Source organism: Parasteatoda tepidariorum, chromosome 5 (assembly GCF_982258835.1).
Source record: "Parasteatoda tepidariorum strain Cologne lab strain chromosome 5, Ptep-v5.0, whole genome shotgun sequence".
Classification (NCBI taxonomy): Eukaryota; Metazoa; Arthropoda; class Arachnida; order Araneae; family Theridiidae; genus Parasteatoda; species Parasteatoda tepidariorum.
The window spans coordinates 71462671-71477952 of record NC_141759.1 but is presented as its reverse complement, the minus strand read 5'-3'; the positions used below and the strand labels follow the sequence as shown (position 1 = coordinate 71477952).

At 32.2% G+C, this 15282-nt stretch overlaps 1 protein-coding gene across 1 annotated transcript; it reads left to right on the top strand.

Moving 5' to 3' along the window:
* Positions 1 to 9188: 9188 nt before the first annotated feature.
* On the top strand, positions 9189 to 14265 carry LOC107449799 (palmitoyltransferase ZDHHC16B). Its single transcript, XM_043042908.3, has 3 exons — positions 9189 to 9385; positions 11013 to 11221; positions 11548 to 14265. The coding sequence occupies exon 3, from the start codon at positions 11697 to 11699 to the stop codon at positions 12840 to 12842; it is 1146 nt and encodes a 381-aa protein (XP_042898842.2). The 5' UTR covers positions 9189 to 9385; positions 11013 to 11221; positions 11548 to 11696; the 3' UTR covers positions 12843 to 14265.
* Positions 14266 to 15282: the final 1017 nt, after the last annotated feature.

The following is a 15282-nucleotide window of genomic DNA, read 5'->3' as shown; positions in this document are numbered from 1 at the left end:
TCTTTCTCTTCTTGACGAAGGCGCTCGGCTTTTTCTTTATCTTCTTGACGAAGGCGCTCGGCGTCTTCAACTAAATTTTCTACCATTCCTCGAACCATTTCTTCATCGTAATTCTCGCTATTCAATATTAACTTTCTCAAGTCAGGGATTTTCAAAGTGGTAGACGAAGCATCTTCAGATAACTCATTAGCTATGTAACGTAGCTGATCTTTACGAAGTCGCGATAAAAATGCCATTTCAAACTCAAAACTCAAAATTAATTACAGTTGCCTGTTTATCCCACTTCTGATAATGTAAGAAACAACTTTTAAAAGAAAAACAAAACAATACTTTTATTAAAATTTACACACACCGTTATTCTAAAAACTCAAAATCTATATCGTACACAAGAACTGCTGTTGCCAAAACATGGAATACTAAATGTGTAATAAGAATATAATTAATGTTCACGTGCACACTTTTACATGTGATGTACACAAAAATAACTTATCTCGGAACGAGCCCCTGTCATTCTTGCTATATGTTTGTCCTTTCCCTACAGCTCCAAGTTTAAATTATTTAGTTTTTCCATTATGTCGGTTAGGAGAGATAAATCTGCGAGGCAAGGAGGATCTCTTAGCTCTAAAAATATTTTATTTGAAATATAATTTTTCATTTCTTCAATTAAATGTAGAAATCTATCAAGTACTTCAGTATGTATTTGCATAGCATTTTAAGGGAAAATGGAATTATTTTATTGAAGCGCACAAGCAGCGGGCGCACCTAGATCGATCGACGGGCGCCATGGTGCCCGCGGGCATAGGGTTGGGGACCCCTGCCATACAGTGTACATATAAAGAGTGAAGCGCCATCACTCACTGTTTAATTGCAATTGGATTTCCGAAATGTCACGAAATATCGAGTCAGAAGTCATAAAACGCATACAAAATTCATCTGTATTTGCTTTACAACTGGACGAGGCTACCGATATTACTAAAATGTCACAACTAATTATTTACGTTAGGTTCATTTTTAATGAAGATATACCAGAAACGTTTTTATGTTGCAAAAATTTGGAAGGAAAAACAACTGGAGAAAAAATATTCGAAGTAATAAATGAATATTTTGAAACAAAGTCCCTTACCCGGGCAAACTGTGTTGCGGTTTGTACTGATGGTGCTGCAGCATTAACAGGTTCGAATAAAGGGCTCAGAGGCTTAATTCAGAAGGTGGCACCTCATATGGTATTTAATCACTGTATGATTCATCGGAAAACTCTTGTTGCAAAAGATATGGATGAAGAGTTGCACAACGTATTACAAGACGCTGTTAGTTCAATTAACTACATTAAATGCAACAGCCGGCTCTTTTCAATATTTTGCAATGAGATGGGCTCAACGTATGAGAAATTACTGTTACACATCGAAGTCAGATGGCTTTCACGTGGGAAAATACTACGACGGATATTTGATTTGAGAAATGAAGTGTACATGTTCTAAATCGAAAAGAAATATAGATTGGCAAGTTATTATATCAATGAAGTTTGGCTAGGGAAGCTGAGCTATTTAGTTGATATTTTCGAAAAACTTAACGACTTAAATTTGAGCTTACAGAGTGAGAATTCAACTATCATAACTACAGCCAGTAAAGTTCAAGTTTTTAAGAATAAGTTTAGTCTCTGGCAAACTGAACTGAATAAAAAGAACACCAACATGTTCCCTTGCTTTAACGATTTTATCAAGGAAAATAATATAGATATATTTACATTTAAAAACATCATTTCCAATCACATTGAAAAGTTAAAGAAAAATTTTTCGAGAAGATTCGAGGATTTTCCTGAAAACGATCTTGGTTGGATTCGTGATCCATTTTCCTTTGACATAAGCAGTTCAACGCTTCAAATTAGTGAGAAAGAGCAATTGATAGATCTGATTAGTGATTATACTCTTCGAAATCAAGTTAAGACTCAGCCTTGCCAAACATTTTGGCTATCCGTGGAAAAACAATATCCCGTTTTATGCAAGAATGCCATCAGAGCGTTAATACAATTTGCATCAACGTATTTATGTGAAACTGGATTTAGCAAACTAGTTTCAATAAAAACTAAATACCACTCGCGTTTAAAACCTGAAGATGATATGCGAATTGCAATTAGCAACATACATCCAAACATCGATGAGATAATTAGAAACTTGCAGCCACATACATCTCATTAAAGGGCAATTTACTGATTTTTGTGTTATACAAGAAGTATTTTCTTAAAATTATAAATAAAATTAATATGAGTCAAATATAATGATGTTTTTATTCGATGAAATGCTCGAAATATACATCGTATTTGTGAACATTTATCTCTAGGGGTCGCCAAAAATTTTCTCTCTACAAAAGGGGTCGCGGTCGAAAAAAGTTTGCACACCACTGCCTTAGATTATAGTTCGATAATTTGCCCACAGTGTTTCTGTTGTACACTTACTTACACCTGTGTACTAAATTCTGTTAAGGACATGATAAATTCTACTACAATCAGAGGAAAGAAAAATCTACATTAACAATTTATCAAAAAGTATACATAGTACTTATTGTACTAATTATAGGCAATAACGTTAATCCGTATGCTCTCTGCTATTAATTAAAAAGAATTATTGGTGTATGTCAATCCTATAAATATGTATTTTGTTTAGTGTAGAAATAACTTTAAAAAACACAGAAAAAAATAAAATGTTTAAATTAAATCATAATTTACTTTGAATGCTAAGATAAAATATGCTTTGTGTTCGTTAACGCGCAGTATCCTAAGAAGAAAAACATCTACGCATTTTATGAAACAAATAACGCATTATTTACAAATTATTATCGCTTTCAGACTAGCACTTCAATTACAAGCTCACTCCTTATGGAAGTGGATTTTTTCATGTCTTCTATAGAAGAACATAAGTAAAGAATATAAGTAAAGAATGCAAGGCATTGTTATATTTATTAGTTTTTAAGCATTGAGGATACATGTTTATTCCATTTTTTTATTTAATTTTTTACTAGAAGTGGTAGCGAATTTCCCTTTTAAGATAGATAAGGACAAATTTAAGTGTAGTAAATAATCTTAAAAAACATCAATGTCTCTTAATCTTCAGAAACATCAATGTCTCTTAATCTTCAGAAACATCAAAGAAGGGAATACCGGGCAATAGCCCTTAATTTTATAAAAATAATTGAGTAGGGAATACCCGACAACTAATATACAGAGCAAAGGCCCTTAACTCTTAAAAAAAAAAAAAAAAAAAAAAAAAAAAAAAAAAAAAAAAAAAAAACATTATTATGCTATATTGAGTTTAATAACATGTAGTTACCAAGCCTCAGATATTTACCACGCGTTTCTTATGAGGTGTAAAGAAGAACTGAAAAAATCTTTTTTAGATATTTGGTAATTATCTGCATATTTAGTTGAAAGCTAACGGTATAGCTAAATTATACATTTTTACAGTGACTGAAGTCTCAAATTTGAATTATACGTCATTTACGAGATAAATAGAGAAACTCAAAAAGTGACTATTGTGATAATTGTAGGGTAAGTAGCTTAATTGACAGTGAACCTAACTAATGCGTGTTTACCAAGATAGATATCTCAAATTTGTACCATATATTCCTAAAGGGGTAGTTAAAAAAACCGAAAAAGCTTCCTTACGAAAATTTGTAATTATCGGGATAATTAGACAAATTTATAGTCATGCTAAATAAAATGGTACTACCATGTGTTTCGCTCAGCATAGCCGATTGCAGATTTTGTGCCACTAAAACACGAATATGTGAGTTCATGAAGGTGGACTAATGTGTGGACTTGCTTGGCCACCACAGGCAAGTCCGAGAAAGAATACTAACCCTCCAATCTTCTCTTAAAATATTAATACTGAGGATTCAGAGCAATACTGCCAAAGGCGGAAGGAACGCTAAGAGCCGCAAAAAGATCAGTTCGTGCAGGTGAAAGACAACGTTTATCCACAAAGTGGTGAATTCGTGCAGTCGTATCAGCAGGGTCGTCGCAGGCTGCTAGCATTGGCAGTTGTGAGTGAGTGGGCAGTTGCGGCGTGGACATGTAAAAGAAAACAATATCTTAAGTACATTTGTTTTCCATTTAAATGAAAATCTGCTGACTAAGTTTAAATCAGTTCCAACGATTAAGAAGTCAGTTGAGAAGACTTATCTTTTTCCATACTTGAAACTACAGTCGGATACTGTTACAAAGTTGATACTATTTCGATAATATCAATATCTTTCACTCTGTTTTGAATAATTTATGTCATAAACAAACCTAACATAAACAAACCTAAAAATTTATTACATTCAGTTGTCCGTAATTAATAACTTTAAGACATAAAGGAAAAAAACTTTTAGTGACATTTTAACTAATTAAAGAAAACCAGCTTTGGAACGTCAAATATATTTCCTTATTTAATTTCATTTAATTTATGATAAATCTTTAACAAGAAAACTGCACAAAATTTTCCGTTTCTGGACTGAAAATCGGCAAACTATTATAGACACCAGTGATGCTTAATTAATTGTTGTAACAGACACCAAATATATTAAAATAGATACTGCTGTAATATGTGCTCTACGATCTCTCGAAACGGGGTAGAACCGTATGAATGAAGGATTCCTCAGAATGTATGTTTCATAATTATGAGAATTTTGTTTGAAAATTAGTAGCACGATCCTTGCAAAGCTAGATTTAAAAAATTAAATAAGCCAGAAAAACAAGCTCAAATGGCAAAGCGATCAGAAAAGAGCAGTGAAAGCTATTACGGGGGCACTGTGGTCGGTGCAAGCCAGATGCGGAATTCGTATCGACCAGCCATCGCTGAATTTCAAACCCGATTCACCTCATTGGAGGGCGAACGTTCTATCCCCTGAGCCATTGTGGCTCCATCGTTGCTAATTGATGTATAACTTATTTCATTCTGGTTGTGTAATATCTCGTCAGTCAGCTTATAAATCTGGACGTAACACGTAGTAATCACGCATTTCGAGCTATGTCCATTGTCGTAAACATGGAATTTCGAGTTATGACAGTCCCGCAGTGGACTGATCGAGAGGACACGGTTCCCAGCAGATCACCGAAATCAAGCATCACTGTCTACGGTCAGTGTGCGGGTGGGTGACCACTTGGATCAGTCTGCGTAGGGACCGAGGGTGTGCGGTATTGGTCCTCGTTAAACTGTGCTACCGTAAAGTGCTCGACTTCGCGCGCAGGTCGTCGGGCTACCGAAGCGGCGGTGCCATCCCCTCCGCAGAGGATCAAAATTGTGATGGCATGTCTTCGGATCATTCTCCGGGATGTTTCCCAGATCGTCGCCAATAGCCCATTGTGCAGTGCGACGTAAATTAACAACAATAACAATCGAGTTATGACCATTTTCATAAACACAGTGCAGTGTAAGAAAAAACTACATTATTTTTGTGGTTAATGGTTGGTTCTAATGCCACTTGCCACACGGACAAGCCTGCTTGGGGAAACCAATCAAATTTAAGGCAGAGTGTGCGATTCTTGTTTTTCAAAGGCGCCATCTATGGCCAAGAATTCGACTTCTGCCACATCATACGTCACACCTGTTTATAAGGCGGACCCATTCGTTCATCCACAGATCGTAATTTTGACCTGAATCAGAGAACGATCGATCTCCAATCCAGTGCCCCCAGGGGTATTGATTTGTTATAGGAACATGGAGGACTTTGCGACTCGACAGAATTTTAACGTGCATCAGTCACCAACTACTCGGGGAGTCTTCGGCCGGCGGGGTTCGAACCTATGAACTCTCGGACATGGGCCCAGAGCCCTACCGACCAGGCTATATCGTGGCCTTTTTTGTGGTTTATAACTACAACTACTTCGTTACAAATGTAGTTAACTACAACTACAATTTTTTTTAATGTTGTGACTACAAATTATTTTCGAAATTTTTAACTACTTCACTACTTTAAGGAGACGAATTTTGCTGGAGAACTTAATATATATCTATGTTCAAAAGGGTTTTGAATAAAAAAAAATGGTTTATATTCATGTTTACATGAATTTTTTCATTTAACTTTCTTCTTAAGTGTTTCTCGAGAGCCAATATTTAGTTCAAGAAATGCTACGAAATTATTAAATGTTAGTAATTTTGCTAAGTATTTATTACTTTTTAATTTTCTCTAAGAAATTAAGTACATCAAAAATATTTTTTTTTCCCTTTGAAATAATATCAATGTTTGACGAGTGTACATTCGCATGTGAAAGTGCGGCCAAAGGGATAAATGATCTATTATTTGTAATGACTAATTTAAATATTAATTATTCGTAATTCTAAATACTTTATTCTAGTTAACGCTCAACTATAGTCAGAGGGCCATTTTCTTTGCTTCCATTGGTGGATCCGCAAAGACCCATCAAATTCGAAGAATTAATTGCGGTAGAGCTTTTATTAAGCTAACGTTAAAAGTAGCTGCCTAGAATCGGTACAAACTACTGTTTTTTTACGAACTACTGTTTTACTACAACTCACTACCCTTCTTTTTCAAAAAAGTAGCACACTAGCGACAACAGTAGTTTTACAGTTTGTAGTGCGCTACTTCCGACCCCTGATTTCGAGCTTTGTCCGTTTTCGTAAACACGCATCTCGAGTTACATACATTTCGCAAACGGGAACTGTCCTTGCATCAGAAAGGTTCTGAGTTCGAATCCCGGGCAAGGCATGGATGTTTCTTTCTCTCTATTTGTGTTCTATGTCCTCTCTCTCCTTTGTGTGTTAATGTGTGAATGTGACCCGCCCTATAAACGGGTTGTGGTAGTGCGCCGTGGGCGACGCTGCTCCACCGCCGTAGCTTCGCCGCAGGTGCCCACTGGGTAACGAAAAGAGAGTTAACAGCTCTGGCACTTTCTGTGGCCAATGGACAATAGTTCCAAGTGCCCGCCATTTAAAAAAAATAAAAAATAAAATAAAAAATTTTTAAAAAAACATTCCGCAAACACGCATTTTGGGCCCAGATTTAAAAACTCTTCGACGATATCTATTTACTAAAAATAGTAAAGCACAACAGATAAACCCATAAGCTTTTATCTTTTGTTATATGAATCTATTTTGCATCGAAGTTGCCAGTACACAAGGTTACAAAAAAATATGTAAACAAATAAGAAATCTAATTTAAATAAAAGACGCAGACAAGAACGAATTATATTTCAACAAATTCCATGTTAGATACGGCACTGTATTTAATTAACTTCACATTAATTGAAGTTCTAACATATGTGGGGAAACTTAGCTCAACTTCATTTTGCTTATCAACGATCAGCTGGCACTGCCATCATATATGAGGGTATTGTGATTTTCTTCATCTTAGAGTGCAAGTACCTACTAATTGCCATCGAAAATGAATTAAAATCTCATTGATACGAAAAATTGGTTCCCTTTCAGGTTTCTCTTTTCTTTTGACGATGACCGAAAGTGAGTAAATCGCTTGCAGTAAAAACAGTGTCACAGACTTAAAACATTCCCACTACGAGCAATTGCCCTAGATGTGAGACCGAATGCTTATTGGCGATCGCAACACTCGAATACGCCATCAGGGGAGAGACCGTTTTCATGCCTTTAGCCCTTCTCCCTTCTCTCTCCTCCTCTTTTTAGTTGTATAGGAATGTACTACGATATTTTCCCTTTTCTTAATATTTTTCCTTTTTATTTAATAAAAATATTTTTTAAAAGTTAAGTGATACTTTTCTTTAGAAGTATGTTTAATGTAGTTTGAAGTTCCATATAGTTTTCCAACTTAAAAGATTTTAATCTATATGAAAATCAAGAAAGTATCTATATCAGAGGTCGCCAAAGTGGTCTATATAGACCCCCAGGGGTCTATTTAACAAAAGCGGGGGTCGATCTGAGACAGGGGGGTGAATGGGGGTCGATTGTGGGTCGGAAAAAAAAAAGTTCTCAATACGCAAATCACACATACCTAATTAAGAATGTAAAATTTGTGAATTTTTTTTATAATTGACTCAATATCAGTTTCTTTATAAAACATAAATTAATAAACGTACATTTATTGGGGTGAAACAAGTATTTACGTACCACCGCGCAGTGGCACGAACACAGCGCAGTTTATAAGTCATATGCATATGTGCGTTTGTACAAATTTCACGTGTGACGAGCGTTGACGTTACAAATGCAAATATCATACGCAGTTTCAGCTATCTTTGCAAACTGTGCTGAATATTTGCAGTGTCATTATTAAAACTTTTATAGTTTTGGATAATTATTGTCTCGATAAAGCCATTCGTTTGGTTTAGATATCAATTTTAATTATCAATACCCAAAAAATAAGGTAAGCATTAATAATATGGATTAGTACAGCCCGCGACAAAACTATATCACACTTTGTATTTTTTTACGAAATTTACAATATTGACCAATTTTGACGAAAATTAAAATTGACCAATTTTGAACCCAATATAGCGAACCTTGCAAAAAAACACCAGGCACACCCATCTCATTGATCAAGAAGCAGTAAATCTTTAGTTACTTTACTTTTTATATCTACTTACGCATAATTACTTATTATTTAATAATAAGGTATTTAAATTTCAATATTAATATATTTTTCATAAAACTATTGTTACACAATATACTATTACTTTAATAAATGTTTAAAATCGCAAAATAAATGTGCAAACACAGTATCTAATAGAGTTTTATTTTAATTAACTGAAAATTACTTTTGTGGGGGTCGATGGAGATTTCGAAAAATTATATAGGGGTCGATGATCAAAAAAGTTTGGCGACCCCTGATCTATATCAATCAAAATCATGATCCTTCCTCTATGACTTTTCGCACGCTAATGGGGAAAACATGTGAAGTGTTGCCCTAGGTAAAGAGTTCTGCTCTACGCCACCTGCAGCCCATTTCGATCGCCAATAAACTGCATGTAAGGAGAGCTGTTTACTAAGCTGCTAAGCACAAATCATATTGACGTCTAATTGCACAGGCGTATCGCATGTAATGAGAATGCTTCATGCGAATGTTATCACATTTTACTGCATGTGATTTGTGCCGCGTTTGCCAAAATTTTCCCTTGTTCATAAAGAGATATTGGAGGCAGTGAAAACAGTCGTTAGAAAATATTTTTCGTTTACTCATCAAAACTTCCGCTGAGCAAAAATAATCATTTATTTATTTAATCAATCAATCAATTTAATAAAGGGACCGTATTTATGTTTGTCCGAATAACAATTTATAAAACATGATGAATGTACTTAACAAATTTTCAAAACCTTATTCATTATGATTATCTAAAATGAATGTGCCATCAAATTATGATTATAAATTGAAAAGTGAAGGCGAGCATCTTATAATTAAGAGTATTGAAGATAAAGCTTCGGCACCGGTTTGTAGCATATTCATGATTTTACTTTTACATTTTTGCTCACTAAAACTCCCTGCTTGAAGATATTTTTTGGTGCATCAAAAATCACATCTTAGAAAAAGCTTCCATGTTCGGCATCTCTCTTTTATTACATTAAAAATAAAGCTGTGCTTGTTTTTTGGTAATCATTGTAAAGTTTTTTGTTTCTAAAGTATGCATGTCTGCATTTGGAGTGGCCATTTAGTGTTAAAAATAGTACCCCATTTTCTTATCTATATAGATTATAGAATAAATTTTTTACTAGGTTTAAAAAATAAACTAGCATAAAAATTTATGAAAGTTAATATAGGATAGGAGAATACATATTAAATACCACTTCCTTTTTATGTACTAATTTTAGTCATTGCTCTAACTTTAACCCTTAAATAATAAAATCTTAATAAATTTGAAAAAATTTAGTAATTTAATTTTAGTAAGCTGAAAATCAAATATAAATAAAAACATACAAAAATTTTAGTTTGTTGCATTTATAGACCTCTAATAATTATTTTAAGATTACAATTTCTTTTATTTGTAGTGTGAGTCATAAGTCATGGTAATATTATTATAAAAGTCTTGAAACATGTTGACTTTTATTACCATTTTTATTTTTTTTTTTTTTTTAGCCACTGAAGTTCTTAATCAGGCATATATGTCCCCTTCAGTTTCCTGTGGTTATGCATTTTACATTGATTAATCTAATTGGTTACAGCTATTGGTTATTTAGAAACCAAACAGAAAATTGCTCTGATACTCATAATAATAATCCTGTAGCTTAATTTCTGTAGTCTTTAAATCAAACATCTGCAGAAAAAATATTGGTTTTTTCCTAATTGCATTTATGGACCTTTCATATTTTAATTGTTTCTTTTTATGTGCCTGCAATTTTGTTTTCATTTAGAATAAAGTCATGTATACAAGTATGAATTACATAGAAACTTAACCGTAAATGTATGTTATGAATAAAGTTAAACAATGGGAAAATAAAATATATAATGCTACATAACATGCATAGCTGGCTCTTTTCAAGCTTTGAACCTTACTAATCATTGCCCAATGTTAACCCACCCTCTCTATAGCTATGTTTTAATGATTGTATAAATTGTAAATGTACTTTGCCTCTGACTTTTAAAATATTTAACTCCTTTCTTTGCAAAGATAAAGGATGGTGAAAAGAGGATGACTGATTTTTTAGTGATATTTTTATTTGTAAATAAGGTAAAAAAAAAATAGGTATGATTTGTAAATGGTGGAAAGTTGCATATATTTTCCTATAGAATTTAATGTAGAAAAAAAAAAAATTTTTTTTTAAATATATAAAAATTTGCATCTAGTTTGTAGAGATAGATAATAAAATTTCAGGGCCTAAATGACTATCCACGTTCTGATCCGTTTAGCAGAGAAGGCACATAATGGTTTATTCATAGAAGATTCACAGGGAATTAAATATATGTCCATAATGAGAACCACCCACTTTGTAGAAGTGTTAGTAATGGGAGGTTTCACTGTATATGAATATTGTCTTATGCAATTCCATTTGTTAACAACTCTCACAATTCCAAAAGATATTTTACTTATTACTATTCATGATTTTTTTTATCTCTTTCAGAAATGGATTGATGAGTTTTCTGAAAGCTCTCTAATAACTTCGAGAACGTACAAAACTTATCCCGTTTGCAGAAAATATCAATTCAAAAAGATTTTTAGATGTCGTTTTAATACCTGTATCATCAGAAAGGAAGTAAATCAAAATGCACCTACTAAGCGATATTCAAGAAATACTGGCTATCCAGTTACAATGATGTTTTGTTTGTTACAGTAATTATTAATTTATTTTCATGTTTACTGAATTGTTATTTTGTTGAAGAAAAAGGTACTATATTTTGTAAAAAATATATTGTTGAATAGTTTTAGCCATATACTTTTATAATTTGTCTATTTATTTTGTTCAAGAAAAAGGTACGATATTTAGTAAAAAATATGATTGCTGAATAGTTTTAGCCATATATTTTTATAATTTACATATTTATTATTTCAATTTTATACAAGCATGTGATCATGGTTTTTAACCTACCTTTACAAATGACATTTTATTTATATTTGTAAGCATAATATAAAAATTTGGTTGTTATTTGACTTTTCAGCTGATGTTACTTAAGTGAGAACTTCAAGAAAGCCAGAACTGATTTTGTGACTTTCAAAATAATGTGATAGATTGGTACATTTCCATTCCATTAAAAACTTGGAAAATTTGTTTCAAATCGAAATATTTCTCATTTTGTGAGTCTTTGTCATGGTGAAGATACAATGTAAAATATTTACAATCTTTGGACGCATTTCACAAAAAGCAGAGATTGTTTATAATATTATTAAATTAACATTTCTTTCACTGTTTTACAATGAATTTGCTGATAAATATTACATTGGTGATTCATGCATGGAACCAATGTTCTGGTTTGTTGATCATTTCACAAAAATTCTTGGACCTATTTGTGTGATAGCTGTGATTTTGTTGACCTCATCATTAATAGTTATCGCATATGCAATTGGTCTTCCATTTTACTCAAATCAGAATGTATTCATTTTCCTACTTGCACTATTTCTTGGTCATTGGCTTCTTTTAAATGTTGTGTTTTATTATTACATGGCATATACTACTGATCCTGGTTATCCTCCTCAAGGAGCTATGATTACTGATGCTGTGTCTATTTGCAAAAGGTGCATTGCACCAAAACCACCACGAACTCACCATTGCAGTGTTTGCAACCAGTGCATCTTAAAAATGGATCATCATTGTCCGTGGCTCAATAACTGTGTCGGCCATTTTAACCATCGATACTTTTTAATGTTTTGTGCTTATACTTGGATTGGAGTAGTATTTTGCGTTATATTTGGGTTACCTGTTTTTATCAATCATTTCTTTGGCCCTGCTGAGTATAGTTTCTCTCCCCTCCTTATAAACTTTATAAAAACAATTCAATTTAGCCTGAAGCCCCAAATGTTACAAGAAGCATCTGAATATGATATCCATACTAATTCTACTGACAAGTGGGTTGCTACCTTGTATCATTCTTGTTTTATCTATGCTGCTCTTTTGGTTGTTGCTGTTTTATGCGTCCTTGGTGGACTTTTGGCTTGGCATGCAAGACTGATTTCTAATGGTGAATCAAGCGTTGAAGGACACATTAACAAGAGAGAGAGGAAAAGGTATCTCAAGGAAGGTAAAATATATAAAAATCCATATGATTTCGGTGTAGTTGAAAATTGGAAGATTTTTTTGCGTGTTGACAGCCTTGGATCTTGGTGGCGAGTACTTTTACCATACACTAATCCTCCATTTGGTAATGGAATTCAATGGAACTTTCCAAACATTGAAGAGCAAAAAATTAATTATCTTGATAAAGAAGTTATAGAAGCTTGTTTTGTTAAGATGGCTTGATTCCTAAAAAAAGAAGAAATTACTTTTATGCTCCCAAGTATTTTTATGATACATTAAACTCTGATTGTCTTGGATCATGGTGGCAATTAAGCACCATTTGGGAGTTGAATCCTACAGAACATTCCAAACTTTGAGGAGCCCAGCAAGAGATTAGTTTGATAACAAAATTATAGAAGCCTATCTAGTTAAGGTATCTTAATTCGAAAAACAAAAAATTAACTAACTTCCAGGGCAGCAAGGCAACTCCAGGGCAATTCATATGATTTCAGTGTCATTGATAATTGGAAGATTTTTTTACATGTCGACTGCCTTAGATCCTGGTGATGAGTACTTTTACCATACACTGATCCACCATTTGGTAATTTAATTCAACTTTCCAAGTATTGAAGTGCAAAAAATTAATTATTTTGATAAAGAAATTATTGAAGCTTGTTTTATTAAAATGGTCTGATTCCTTTTTTTTAAAAAAAAAAAAAAATATTTCAACGTAGCAAGTATTTTTATGATATACTAGCTCTGTCTGTCTTGGATCCTGGTGGCGAGTACTTTTCTGTACTCTTAGACACCATTTGGGAGTGAAATCCTACGGAACATTTCAAACATCAAGGAGAGCACAGCTGAAGATTAATAATCTTGATAAAGAAATTATGGAAGCCTGTCTAATTAAGATGGCTTAATTCCAAAAACAAAACCAACAAAAAAACATAACTGTCATGGTAGCCAGTACTTTTGTGATACATTAACAGGACATCTTAGAATACTATTAAATATAGTATTGAATTACAAATAAAAGAGTTAAAGATTAAATGATAAGGATATAAATGACTTGATATTTGTAAGGTATTGGAGAAAATGTCTTTAGTTTTAATTTTTATAATACAAGGGCATTGTTATCCTTTGATGTAGTTTGTGGCATTATTTAATCATATGCAGTAATTACAATTTATCAGTACATTAGGGTTCTGCTTGTTACATGATATTTTGACACACAAAATTTTTTTCTGTTAGATATTCTATGTCTGTGCAGTGTTTTATTTTCAGAATATTTTGACCATATACTTTCTTTGACTAAGCAGTATTAATTTATTTTACCTTTTGAAATTAGCCAAAAACAAACTATTTTTAAAAATTACACAAAAAGAAGTAGTTGTATACAAGTGGCTTTTTTTTTCTCCTTTTGAAAAAATTTCTTTATCTTGAAAAATTGTTTTGGAAAAAATTGTATATACAGTGTCTAATAATTGAGACTTCATTGCATGTTTGATTTGTGTAAAAAGCATACATGTTTTTTGGAAAAAATACAATGACATTAAAAAGCAAAAAAAAAATTGTGATAATCTTTAATATTGGCCTATAAATAGATAAACTCTTAATTTAACAGTCAAAGGTGTCTTCAATTTTATCAACAACAAAAAATAGAAAAGTTTTTTTTTACATTGTTAAGATTAATTTTTTTTTTTGGTATTAATTTTATTGAGAACTATTTTCTGTTACTTTTCCATTTAATTTTAATTTTGTCAGCTGATGCTCAATAAATCAAAAACTACATTCTATAAAATATTTGTCTCTGTAAATTGAGATTGTTTTTTTCCTGCACACTTCTCCTTATATTCTGCCATTTCTGCTTGTTACATGATATTTTGACACACAAAATTTTTTTCTGTTAGATATTCTATGTCTGTGCAGTGTTTTATTTTCAGAATATTTTGACCATATACTTTCTTTGACTAAGCAGTATTAATTTATTTTACCTTTTGAAATTAGCCAAAAACAAACTATTTTTAAAAATTACACAAAAAGAAGTAGTTGTATACAAGTGGCTTTTTTTTTTCTCCTTTTGAAAAAATTTCTTTATCTTGAAAAATTGTTTTGGAAAAAATTGTATATACAGTGTCTAATAATTGAGACTTCATTGCATGTTTGATTTGTGTGAAAAGCATACATGTTTTTTGGAAAAAATACAATGACATTAAAAAGCAAAAAAAAAATTGTGATAATCTTTAATATTGGCCTATAAGTAGATAAACTCTTAATTTAACAGTCAAAGGTGTCTTCAATTTTATCAACAACAAAAAATAGAAAAGTTTTTTTTACATTGTTAAGATTAATTTTTTTTTTTTTGGTATTAATTTTATTGAGAACTATTTTCTGTTACTTTTCCATTTAATTTTAATTTTGTCAGCTGATGCTCAATAAATCAAAAACTACATTCTATAAAATATTTGTCTCTGTAAATTGAGATCGTTTTTTTCCTGCACACTTCTCCTTATATTCTGCCATTTCTTCCATTTTCTACAAATTTATTGCATCTTATTTTAGTACTTAAACAGTTTTATTGATTCATTGAACATAAAAAAATAATAATTTTTAATAATTTACAAGTTTTTTAAACTTGTATCTACTGAAGATAGAAATCTAATACTTAAGTTTGCTTGTTTTC